The sequence below is a fragment of the Lasioglossum baleicum genome, unplaced genomic scaffold (assembly GCF_051020765.1).
Source record: "Lasioglossum baleicum unplaced genomic scaffold, iyLasBale1 scaffold0027, whole genome shotgun sequence".
NCBI classification, from domain to species: Eukaryota; Metazoa; Arthropoda; class Insecta; order Hymenoptera; family Halictidae; genus Lasioglossum; species Lasioglossum baleicum.
Genome location: NW_027469087.1, coordinates 1,151,639 through 1,164,728, shown reverse-complemented (window position 1 = coordinate 1,164,728; position 13,090 = coordinate 1,151,639). Strand labels below are relative to the sequence as shown.

Here is a 13,090-nt window from a genome sequence, read left to right as displayed (position 1 = left end):
TGTTCACGTCTCGTTATGTATGTTCAGTCAATGGACACAATTGCGTGATGTTCCGCTTGATAACGCCGTTGGTGGTTTTGATTGTGGCGACTCGGATTTCGCCATCCTTGCCGGGGTGGACCTCCATGACTCTGCCCAGCCTCCATCGCATGCAAGGTAGATTTTTGTCCATCAGGATTACAACTGAATTGACCTGGAGTTCGCCACGGGTTGTGAACCATTTTTGGCGCTTTTGAAATTCATTGAGGTACTCTTGGTACCATCGTTTCCAAAAGTCTTGTCGAGCCTTCGAAATTACCTTCCAAGAGGTTAGCCGGTTCTCTGGAACGGAAAGATAATTATTTTCCGGTAGCATCGTAAGTGGTCGACCTACTAATACATGCGCTGGTGTTAATGCGATAGGATCATTTGGATCGGTCGAAATAGGACACAACGGCCTAGAGTTTAAAATCGCTTCGATTTCTACTGCGAAGGTAGTGATTTCTTCAAACGTGAAGAGACGTTCGCCGATAACCCGTTTAAAATGATGCTTGAACGATTTTACAGCGGCCTCCCATATGCCTCCGAAATGTGGTGTTAACGTTGGATTAAAATGCCACGTTATGGACTTGCTTACGGCAAATTCGTTGACGGTTTCTTTAAATTCTGTGGATTCGAACAACGCGTACAATTCGCGTAGCTGGTTATTCGCGCCGACAAAATTAGTACCATTGTCCGAATATACGTGTGCAGGTATAGCTCGACGCCCGATGAAACGTCTGAAGGCGCCGAGAAAACCCCGGTTGTAAGATCGCTTACGATTTCGATATGGACCGCCTTGACCGACATACAAATAAAAACGCAACCGTATGCCTTTACGCTGTTTCTATTGCGATGCTTTTTTTCTTTAATAAAGAACGGCCCGAAGAAATCTACACCGGTGTGAGTAAAAGCCGCCGTTTCTTCGACACGTGATTTGGGTAAATTTCCCATTTTTCCTTGTAACGGAGACGGTCGGAAACGGATGCAACGAACGCATCGTCGTACGACTTTCCTCACTTGATTTTTTCCGTCCAGGAGCCAGAAACGATGGCGAGTGGTGTATAGGGTTGTTTGAATACCGGCATGGTACGTGCGTTCGTGTATTTCACGGATTATAAGATCAGTAACATGATGATAAGATGGTAAAAGAATCGGATGTTTCTGTGTGTAGGGAATTTTGGCATTCTGTAACCGACCGCCGACACGAAGAAGTCCGAATTCGTCCAGAAACGGACTCAGCGATGCGAGTCGACTGCCTTTTACTTCCTTCGATGCTGAAATGCGTTCAATTTCCTCGGAGAATTGTTCTCTTTGTATCGTTTTGATGATGACGCATTCCGCGTTGCTTATTTCTGCTATACACAACTCGCCCGTATATTTGTCAGATCGCCGCACACGTAAGCAACGCGCGATTACACGTGTGAGGTTTCTATACGAAGAAAAATTGTGAAAAAATTCGCATCTGTCGTGCTGTAATGTTAAACATGTATTTTTCTTACAACCCGGTAGCTCCTTGACAGTAATGTTTAAACTTGCCGGCCAAGTAGACTCGTGTTCGCGTAACCAATGGGGTCCCTCGAACCACGAATCGTTCTCGCGGAATGTCGCAGGAAGTTGTCCGCGAGACAATGCATCGGCCGGATTGTCTTTTGTTTTGATATGCCGCCATTCCGCTTCCTTGATGGCCTGGATTTCCGCAACGCGATTCGATTCAAAAACCTTCAACACGGTTGGAGACTTTTTTAGCCACTGTAATACTATGGTGGAATCTGTCCAGAAAAGAACACGATTAACTGAGAACTTAAAAGCAACCCCGGTCTCTTGATAAAGCCAGGCCAACGTTAACGCACCGCATAGTTCGAGCCGCGGTATAGTTGTCTCTTTAAGAGGTGCAACTCGCGATTTAGCACATGCCAGACGAACGAGGGTGCGATCCTTCTGATTGCGGGAACGAATGTAGATACACGCGCCATATCCCACCTTGCTCGCGTCGCAAAATCCGTGAATTTCAATGCTGGTAGGATTATCGAGCAAAAGTCTCCGATCTATCGATAAATTGTTTATACACGGAAGTTGGTTCGAGAAGGTTAGCCATTGCGTATGCAGCGCTAGCGGAACCGATTCGTCCCAATCGAGCTTCGTTTTCCAACATTCCTGCATGAAAACCTTTGCAGTCAGAATTATTGGTCCCAGAAGCCCGAGAGGGTCGAAAATTTTGGCGATCTCAGATAGAATTTCGCGCTTTGTCGATTTCGTGGGAGATTCTGATGAATTTACAGTATATACCAATTTATCCCCCTGCGCGTGCCATCCGATGCCTAAGGTCTTTATCACCGGGCTCTCATCGGTCGCGTAATCCGTTCCGAGAAGTTTTTCGCCTATGGAGTCAAGGGCGTGATTGTGGTTCGAGGCCCATTGCCGAATAGTGAAACCGCCGCGTTTCAGGCGTTCGATTACCTCATTGCGAATAATTAAAACCTCCTCCAAAGAATTTGCACCTGTCAAAAGATCGTCAACGTATAAATCGCGTTTCAAAATTTCGGAAGCATATGGGAAATCTGCGCCTTCGTCGACCGCCAGCTGTTGTATGGTTCGGATAGCGAGGTACGGAGCGGACGATACGCCAAAGGTAACGGTATTTAGTTCAAATGTTTTGATTCTATTGTCGTGATACCAGAATATACGCTGATATTTGCGGTCTTGTGGGTGAACTAAGACTTCTCGGTACATTTTTTCGATGTCGGCGGTAATGACATAGGAATGCGTGCGGAATCGTAACAAATGTTCGAAAAGTTTGTCTTGTATTGTAGGACCTACCATAAGTCCATCGTTTAATGACATATTTTTAGGCGACTTGGCCGACGCATCGAACACGACGCGGATTTTTGTAGTCGTACTTGTAGCCTTTACGACGGCGTGATGTGGCATATAGTAGCCAGTATTTGAGTCGTCGGTAACCAATGACATATGCTCAAGCGTAATGTACTCTTGCATCACCTTGTGATATTCTTCCTTAAGAATTGAGTTTGCGTTGAGCTTTCGCTGAAGTGAGTGGAACCGACGTAAGGCGATCTGTCGCATGTCGCCGAAATCTCTATTGCCGGCACGAAATGGTAATCGTACTACGTATCGTCCGCTCTCAGTACGCGTCGTGTTTTCGCTATAATTAGTCTCGCATAACGATTCTACGGATAGTTTCGACGTTTCTGCGTCCACGTTTTCAATCAGCCAGAACTTCGCGATTTGTTCTTTCAACTCTGCTAGATTGCACGAGATAACTCGATTTTCCACGCTGTCTGTTGTTCCGCCTACTACCACCCATCCAAGTTGGGTTTTCTGTAAAATTAGATCGCAGTCATCGCGAGATAAGTTGATCTGCCCTATCGATATCAATGACAAAGTGGCCCCAGCGCCAATCAGAATATCAACGGGCCGCGAAATATGAAATTCAGGATCGGCAAGACGTATGTTAGCAGGAATTGCTATTGATTCGCGTGGAAATACCTCATCGGGTACCGAATCCGTAATTCGCGAGACAGTTAAACAAGTTAATGTTTTCTGGAAGTCGCTGTGGAGCGATCGGAGCGTAACCTGAATCAAATCTTTTGACATCGTGGTCATCTCATTGATTCCGTTAATCGCAATCGAGCATGGTTGGGTAGGAAGGTTTAGCTGTTGTGCGAGAGTCTCAGTCATAAAATGCGCCGTCGCGCAGGTATCGAGAAGTGCCCGAGCTTCAATGAACGTTCCGTTGTGCTTTCGGATGCGAACTATTGCACTCATCATTAACTGTGAGCGAGGAACGCGACACGCGGCGGTCAATGCGAGCCTTGATAGTCATGTTGAACCCGGTTCAGCCGCGACATTCGCGGACTTTAGCATTGTATCAGCCTGTACGGTAGAAGGTTGTCGCGTGCCGAAATTGTGCAGCAACGAATGGTGAAAACGCCCACAATGTTTACAACATGACGACCGACATTTTCCGCTATGAGATCGCAAACAGTTTCGGCACAAATTCTTTCTATTTATAATGTCCCAACGTTGGGACACGGGCAATTTTACGAATTCCGGGCAACTATATAATAAATGGTGTTTGTTGCAATAAGAGCAAGTGCGCACGGTAGCTGTAACGAAGGCACGCGCACCAGCCTCACCTTTACGCGTTTTGATTCTACGAGATTCCCGTTCGGACCGACGCTTGACTCCCGTTTCGGTGTTATCGCGAACGGCACCCTTCTCTAGAGTGATCCGTCGGAACTTCGTTTCGTTTATGAACTTGTAAAATTCTTCCAGCGTAGGAAGAGTGTCCAAGCTCAGTGTCTCTTCCCATTTTTCACGTATCTCGCTAGGCATTGCTCTTTCTAGAAATCGAATAATCAAAGAACTATCCGGAGTAACCTTTAATGATTGTAGCATATTTAAATGTTGACGAACATCGTCAACCAATTTCGCGAGTCCGCTAGCTGGGATTTTATTTGCTGTTCCTAAGTCAATAATGGCGTCTAAGTGCTCTGAAACGAGAATACGCCGTTTTTCGTACGAATCTACTAAAAGACGCCACGCATTTTGATAGTTGTCCGCGCTTATATTGAAAACCAAAATCTTGTTCAGCGCGTCACCGATTAGCGAGTTTTTCAAATAGATAAACCTCTCTAAATCTGTTATGTCGGTACGCCCGTCGATCATAGTTAGAAATGTGTTCTTATATGAGAGCCACTTTTCCAAGCTTCCGTCAAATTTCGGTAATTCGGCGACCGGCAATTTCAACGTACGCCGTCGTCCCTCTCCTAAGGTCGTATTTAAGTATGAATTACCGAGCGTCTCGTTTACCGGCGCGGATGACGGTGCAGCGACTTCCATAGACTTAATTTTACTTGCGATGTCGTAATACCGATCCTGAATGTCTTGTATTTCGTCCAAATGATTATTCTCAGGATCGATAATTGCGAGTTCATCATTCAACTCCTCGTATGCGTGAAACAATTCCGTGACTCTATTCAACCGCATTTTGAGATTCGTTTCGTCATATTGGCCCGACGTGATGTAGTTCTCGAGCTGCGTTATTTGTCGTTTAAGCGACGTACGCTTTTGACCAATTATGCGGATCCAATCCATTATGATTATACTACGTACTCGCACGCACCGTATATATGTATGATTAAATCTAGTCTATTTACGAAAACGCACAGTCGAAAATTATGGCTGATAATCGATACTTATCTTTCGCTGATGGACAAAGTCTGCAGCAGGAGGCGATATGGGCGAGAGGTCCACCGTATGATGCTGAAGATTGTGTCCAGAGTTCATCAACGTTCGTTCGTTAGAGTTCGACGTGTTATCACTGAGCACTGTTGTCTTTAAATCTCCGGATCACACACACACACCGCGTACTAAAAATTCCGACAAATTTGCGGACACGCGATAGTACGCGTCTAAATAGAATATCAATACTGTAGAAGCACCGTAATTCAGATCTATGTAGATGTAGCTCAGACTTGTTTCGGGGAGATGATGCTACGTTCGCTGTCAGAGCCGAAGTCGTCCGTTAACCGCGCGCTTTCCTTCGAGGGACCGTATCCCCCTCCAAGGGATGCGCCCCGTCTTCATAGGGCCCTCCCTCGGGCAAGGAAAATGTCTCCCTCCGTTTTCCGTGTCCAGTGTTAACGGCGATTGCGCTCAACTTTCTAATGTTTTGTCACATCTTCATCGTTTTAACGCTCACACCTCACAGGAGGCACCATAAAATGTATCGTCGAAATCTCTCCAACATGGAGAAACCCCGTATTTCAAAAATAGTGTTAGGATATAAAAATGGAAAAGGAATGAATTATAAATAAACAAAACAGAATTGAGCCGAAATATCTTAAATAGTTTATTGGCTCATTGGGGAAAAGCCTTGCGGCATAAAAACCCCAGAAATAAAGAATTAAACGTGGATTACAAAAGAAATAACGATGAAGATGTGAGCGTTAGAGTAGCGATAATCATGAATTCTCATGTATTGATAGCGTTATGTATACGACTCGGAGTTCTACTGGATCCCATATGATTCCGCGGGATCCCTCAAGTATGTAGTGTGTGCTGCGGCACGACCTGGCGGAGTATGACTCCGAGGGATCCCTTGGTGTATATGGATAAATGTGTGCTACGGCACGACCTGTTGGAGACACTCCTCCATGGGATCCACACGAGTGTATGTAGAGGTGTGCTACGGCACGACCTGGCGGAATCGTGATTCCGCGGGATCCCTCAAGTATGTTGTGTGTGCTGCGGCACGACCTGGCGGAGTACGACTCCGAGGGATCCCTTGTGTTGTTATGTATATATGTTCGTTATGATCATGTTCAAACATGATTTGCAATATCGCGCAATATCGTTCACACTGGACACTACCGGGGTTCAATCACACGATCTCTTCTCTGATACTTGTCCGAAGGATATCGAAGTGACTCTACCGGACGACTTTCTACGACTGTGTCGATCGCGCCTTTCCGACTACCCTCATCTGGGGCCCAACCGTCCTTTTGTCTTCGCTCGAAGACCCCAGGAAAATTCGGCGCCGCGCAGTCGACCGATGGTTTACGTTATGGCGCGCACATGCTTATATTGGGGCTGACCCGCACTAAAACCGTGAACAAAGAACATCCTGTCTGGTCTATGTCACGAGACGTAGACCGTTCTCGGTCCTCACTTCGTACCCTTGACTCGAGTACACAAAAAAAAAGGAAAACCCTCTTCGTCGCGACGAAAATTTATGGTCGCGGTCGAACAGGGGGGTCGACCGGAAGGTCGCATCTTTGTAGAGGCGCGGAGGGGATTATTGCTCCACCTCGTCCCCCGCGACCTGCCCACCCCAGGGCGCCTTAACGGCCAGCCCCCCTTGGCGGGGGTGGAAGTACTAAGTAGTCCCACCGCCGCCATTACGTCTGCGGCCCCTTAGCAGGGGGCCGTCGGCCTCGTCGTGGTTGCCCCGCCGATGCTGACCTCCTGGCGGAGAGGGGGTCTGCTTCCCTCTCCCTCTCCGCTGCCTCCTTCTGCGTTATCACAATCTCGCAGAAAGAGGCAAACGCTGCTCTTGACCTCTCGCTGCCGATCATGTGGTCGACCACGACCGGCAACGAGAGGTCCATCCCAATAGCGCTCCTTAGGTCTCTGCGCGGTGCCGACCACGCTGGACATTCTTCCAGCGTATGCCGCGCAGAGTCCTGGGCCTCCTCGCAGTTGTGACACTGGGATCCTCCCAGTGCCAGTTACGAACACACAGTTTGAGCAAACGGCGGTATGCAGGTAATTTAACTTATGCGCATCCATTGCTGCAACTTGTGCTGTATAATTTAGAATTTTTGTTACCGCGCCATCCGATTTTTATACATGTGCAAATACTCGTACACGCTGCATTTTATTTTTTTCCGCACGCGACAAGGAGGGGACAGAGGCGAGTTCCGGCTCGCGTCTGTCCCCTCCCCCCGTCCCACCCCCCTGGTCGACCCGCATAAAACTTAAAAATATGATAAAATAAAAGATAAAATCAATAAATGAAAACGTGTATAGATAAAATAGATTATATAAAAGTCAATAAATAAATAAATAATAATAAGTAAATAAATACAATGGACAAAACACAACAAACATAAGAAGGGGGGGGCAAAATAAAGGGGAATAAAAGATAAAGATAAAATTTATAATATAGAATATAAAATATATATAGAATAAAATGAAATATTATAAAATAAAAGGAGGGGGGTCGACCGGAAGGTCGCATCTTTGTAGAGGCGGGGAGGGGATTATTGCTCCACCTCGCCCCCCGCGACCTGCCCACCCCAGGGCGCCTTAACGGCCAGCCCCCCTTGGCGGGGGTGGAAGTACTAAGTAGTCCCACCGCCGCCATTACGTCTGCGGCCCCTTAGCAGGGGGCCGTCGGCCTCGTCGTGGTTGCCCCGCCGATGCTGACCTCCTGGCGGAGAGGGGGTCTGCTTCCCTCTCCCTCTCCGCTGCCTCCTTCTGCGTTATCACAATCTCGCAGAAGGAGGCAAACGCTGCTCTTGACCTCTCGCTGCCGATCATGTGGTCGACCACGACCGGCAACGAGAGGTCCATCCCAATAACGCTCCTTAGGTCTCTGCGCGGTGCCGACCACGCTGGACATTCATCCAGTGTATGCCGCGCAGACTCCTGGGGCTCCTCGCAGTGGTGACACTGGGATCCTCCCAGTGCCAGTTACGAACACACAGTTTGAGGAAACGGCGGTATGCAGGTAATTTAACTTATGCGCATCCATTGCTGCAACTTGTGCTGTATAATTTAGAATTTTTGTTACCGCGCCATCCGATTTTTATACATGTGCAAATACTCGTACACGCTGCATTGTATTTTTTTCCGCACGCGACAAGGAGGGGACAGACTCGAGTTCCGGCTCGCGTCTGTCCCCTCCCCCCGTCCCACCCCCCTGGTCGACCCGCATAAAACTTAAAAATATGATAAAATAAAAGATAAAATCAATAAATGAAAACGTGTATAGATAAAATAGATTATATAAAAGTCAATAAATAAATAAATAATAATAAGTAAATAAATACAATAGACAAAACACAACAAACATAAGAAGGGGGGGCAAAATAAAGGGGAATAAAAGATAAAGATAAAATTTATAATATAGAATATAAAATATATATAGAATAAAATGAAATATTATAAAATAAAAGGAGGGGGGTCGACCGGAAGGTCGCATCTTTGTAGAGGCGCGGAGGGGATTATTGCTCCACCTCGTCCCCCGCGACCTGCCCACCCCAGGGCGCCTTAACGGCCAGCCCCCCTTGGCGGGGGTGGAAGTACTAAGTAGTCCCACCGCCGCCATTACGTCTGCGGCCCCTTAGCAGGGGGCCGTCGGCCTCGTCGTGGTTGCCCCGCCGATGCTGACCTCCTGGCGGAGAGGGGGTCTGCTTCCCTCTCCCTCTCCGCTGCCTCCTTCTGCGTTATCACAATCTCGCAGAAGGAGGCAAACGCTGCTCTTGACCTCTCGCTGCCGATCATGTGGTCGACCACGACCGGCAACGAGAGGTCCATCCCAATAACGCCCCTTAGGTCTCTGCGCGGTGCCGACCACGCTGGACATTCATCCAGTGTATGCCGCGCAGACTCCTGGGGCTCCTCGCAGTGGTGACACTGGGATCCTCCCAGTGCCAGTTACGAACACACAGTTTGAGGAAACGGCGGAATGCAGGTAATTTAACTTATGCGCATCCATTGCTGCAACATGTGCTGTATAATTTAGAATTTTTGTTACCGCGCCATCCGATTTTTATACATGTGCAAATACTCGTACACGCTGCATTGTATTTTTTTCCGCACGCGACAAGGAGGGGACAGACTCGAGTTCCGGCTCACGTCTGTCCCCTCCCCCCGTCCCACCCCCCTGGTCGACCCGCATAAAACTTAAAAATATGATAAAATAAAAGATAAAATCAATAAATGAAAACGTGTATAGATAAAATAGATAAAATAAAAGTCAATAAATAAATAAATAATAATAAGTAAATAAATACAATGGACAAAACACAACAAACATAAGAAGGGGGGGGCAAAATAAAGGGGAATAAAAGATAAAGATAAAATTTATAATATAGAATATAAAATATATATAGAATAAAATGAAATATTATAAAATAAAAGGAGGGGGGTCGACGGGAAGGTCGCATCTTTGTAGAGGCGGAGAGGGGATTATTGCTCCACCTCGCCCCCCGCGACCTGCCCACCCCAGGGCGCCTTAACGGCCAGCCCCCCTTGACGGCGGTGGAAGTACTAAGTAGTCCCACCGCCGCCATTACGTCTGCGGCCGCTTAACAGGGGGCCGTCGGCCTCGTCGTGGTTGCCCCGCCGATGCTGGCCTCCTGGCGGAGAGGGGGTCTGCTTCCCTCTCCCTCTCCGCTGCCTCATTCTGCGTTATCACAATCTCGCAGAAGGAGGCAAACGCTGCTCTTGACCTCTCGCTGCCGATCATGTGGTCGACCACGACCGGCAACGAGAGGTCCATCCCAATAACGCTCCTTAGGTCTCTGCGCGGTGCCGACCACGCTGGACATTCTTCCAGCGTATGCCGCGCAGAGTCCTGGGCCTCCTCGCAGTTGTGACACTGGGATCCTCCCAGTGCCAGTTACGAACACACAGTTTGAGCAAACGGCGGTATGCAGGTAATTTAACTTATGCGCATCCATTGCTGCAACTTGTGCTGTATAATTTAGAATTTTTGTTACCGCGCCATCCGATTTTTATACATGTGCAAATACTCGTACACGCTGCATTTTATTTTTTTCCGCACGCGACAAGGAGGGGACAGAGGCGAGTTCCGGCTCGCGTCTGTCCCCTCCCCCCGTCCCACCCCCCTGGTCGACCCGCATAAAACTTAAAAATATGATAAAATAAAAGATAAAATCAATAAATGAAAACGTGTATAGATAAAATAGATTATATAAAAGTCAATAAATAAATAAATAATAATAAGTAAATAAATACAATAGACGAAACACAACAAACATAAGAAGGGGGGGCAAAATAAAGGGGAATAAAAGATAAAGATAAAATTTATAATATAGAATATAAAATATATATAGAATAAAATGAAATATTATAAAATAAAAGGAGGGGGGTCGACCGGAAGGTCGCATCTTTGTAGAGGCGGGGAGGGGATTATTGCTCCACCTCGTCCCCCGCGACCTGCCCACCCCAGGGCGCCTTAACGGCCAGCCCCCCTTGGCGGGGGTGGAAGTACTAAGTAGTCCCACCGCCGCCATTACGTCTGCGGCCCCTTAGCAGGGGGCCGTCGGCCTCGTCGTGGTTGCACCGCCGATGCTGACCTCCTGGCGGAGAGGGGGTCTGCTTCCCTCTCCCTCTCCGCTGCCTCCTTCTGCGTTATCACAATCTCGCAGAAGGAGGCAAACGCTGCTCTTGACCTCTCGCTGCCGATCATGTGGTCGACCACGACCGGCAACGAGAGGTCCATCCCAATAACGCTCCTTAGGTCTCTGCGCGGTGCCGACCACGCTGGACATTCATCCAGTGTATGCCGCGCAGACTCCTGGGGCTCCTCGCAGTGGTGACACTGGGATCCTCCCAGTGCCAGTTACGAACACACAGTTTGAGGAAACGGCGGTATGCAGGTAATTTAACTTATGCGCATCCATTGCTGCAACTTGTGCTGTATAATTTAGAATTTTTGTTACCGCGCCATCCGATTTTTATACATGTGCAAATACTCGTACACGCTGCATTGTATTTTTTTCCGCACGCGACAAGGAGGGGACAGACTCGAGTTCCGGCTCGCGTCTGTCCCCTCCCCCCGTCCCACCCCCCTGGTCGACCCGCATAAAACTTAAAAATATCATAAAATAAAAGATAAAATCAATAAATGAAAACGTGTATAGATAAAATAGATAAAATAAAAGTCAATAAATAAATAAATAATAATAAGTAAATAAATACAATGGACAAAACACAACAAACATATGAAGGGGGGGGCAAAATAAAGGGGAATAAAAGATAAAGATAAAATTTATAATATAGAATATAAAATATATATAGAATAAAATGAAATATTATAAAATAAAAGGAGGGGGGTCGACGGGAAGGTCGCATCTTTGTAGAGGCGGGGAGGGGATTATTGCTCCACCTCGCCCCCCGCGACCTGCCCACCCCAGGGCGCCTTAACGGCCAGCCCCCCTTGGCGGCGGTGGAAGTACTAAGTAGTCCCACCGCCGCCATTACGTCTGCGGCCGCTTAACAGGGGGCCGTCGGCCTCGTCGTGGTTGCCCCGCCGATGCTGGCCTCCTGGCGGAGAGGGGGTCTGCTTCCCTCTCCCTCTCCGCTGCCTCATTCTGCGTTATCACAATCTCGCAGAAGGAGGCAAACGCTGCTCTTGACCTCTCGCTGCCGATCATGTGGTCGACCACGACCGGCAACGAGAGGTCCATCCCAATAACGCTCCTTAGGTCTCTGCGCGGTGCCGACCACGCTGGACATTCTTCCAGCGTATGCCGCGCAGAGTCCTGGGCCTCCTCGCAGTTGTGACACTGGGATCCTCCCAGTGCCAGTTACGAACACACAGTTTGAGCAAACGGCGGTATGCAGGTAATTTAACTTATGCGCATCCATTGCTGCAACTTGTGCTGTATAATTTAGAATTTTTGTTACCGCGCCATCCGATTTTTATACATGTGCAAATACTCGTACACGCTGCATTGTATTTTTTTCCGCACGCGACAAGGAGGGGACAGACTCGAGTTCCGGCTCGCGTCTGTCCCCTCCCCCCGTCCCACCCCCCTGGTCGACCCGCATAAAACTTAAAAATATGATAAAATAAAAGATAAAATCAATAAATGAAAACGTGTATAGATAAAATAGATAAAATAAAAGTCAATAAATAAATAAATAATAATAAGTAAATAAATACAATGGACAAAACACAACAAACATAAGAAGGGGGGGGCAAAATAAAGGGGAATAAAAGATAAAGATAAAATTTATAATATAGAATATAAAATATATATAGAATAAAATGAAATATTATAAAATAAAAGGAGGGGGGTCGACGGGAAGGTCGCATCTTTGTAGAGGCGGGGAGGGGATTATTGCTCCACCTCGCCCCCCGCGACCTGCCTACCCCAGGGCGCCTTAACGGCCAGCCCCCCTTGGCGGCGGTGGAAGTACTAAGTAGTCCCACCGCCGCCATTACGTCTGCGGCCGCTTAACAGGGGGCCGTCGGCCTCGTCGTGGTTGCCCCGCCGATGCTGGCCTCCTGGCGGAGAGGGGGTCTGCTTCCCTCTCCCTCTCCGCTGCCTCATTCTGCGTTATCACAATCTCGCAGAAGGCGGCAAACGCTGCTCTTGACCTCTCGCTGCCGATCATGTGGTCGACCACGACCGGCAACGAGAGGTCCATCCCAATAACGCTCCTTAGGTCTCTGCGCGGTGCCGACCACGCTGGACATTCATCCAGTGTATGCCGCGCAGACTCCTGGGGCTCCTCGCAGTGGTGACACTGGGATCCTCCCAGTGCCAGTTACGAACACACAGTTTGA

General features: G+C 48.0%; 2 protein-coding genes across 2 annotated transcripts in view; both read right to left on the bottom strand.

The window, feature by feature from the left end:
- Positions 1-13: 13 nt before the first annotated feature.
- LOC143219379 (uncharacterized) lies at positions 14-5,136 on the bottom strand. Its single transcript, XM_076445394.1, has 6 exons — positions 4,836-5,136; positions 4,176-4,532; positions 1,521-3,623; positions 1,101-1,376; positions 299-645; positions 14-193 (listed from the first exon to the last, which is right to left on the bottom strand). The coding sequence occupies exons 1-6, from the start codon at positions 5,134-5,136 to the stop codon at positions 14-16; spliced, it is 3,564 nt and encodes a 1,187-aa protein (XP_076301509.1).
- An 81-nt stretch (positions 5,137-5,217) lies between these two features.
- Positions 5,218-13,090, bottom strand: part of LOC143219378 (uncharacterized) — a 148,509-nt gene continuing 140,636 nt past the window's right edge. The window contains exon 6 of the mRNA XM_076445393.1: positions 5,218-5,304. Within this exon, the coding sequence (XP_076301508.1) occupies positions 5,218-5,304 (87 nt within the window). The remainder of the gene's footprint in view (positions 5,305-13,090) is intronic.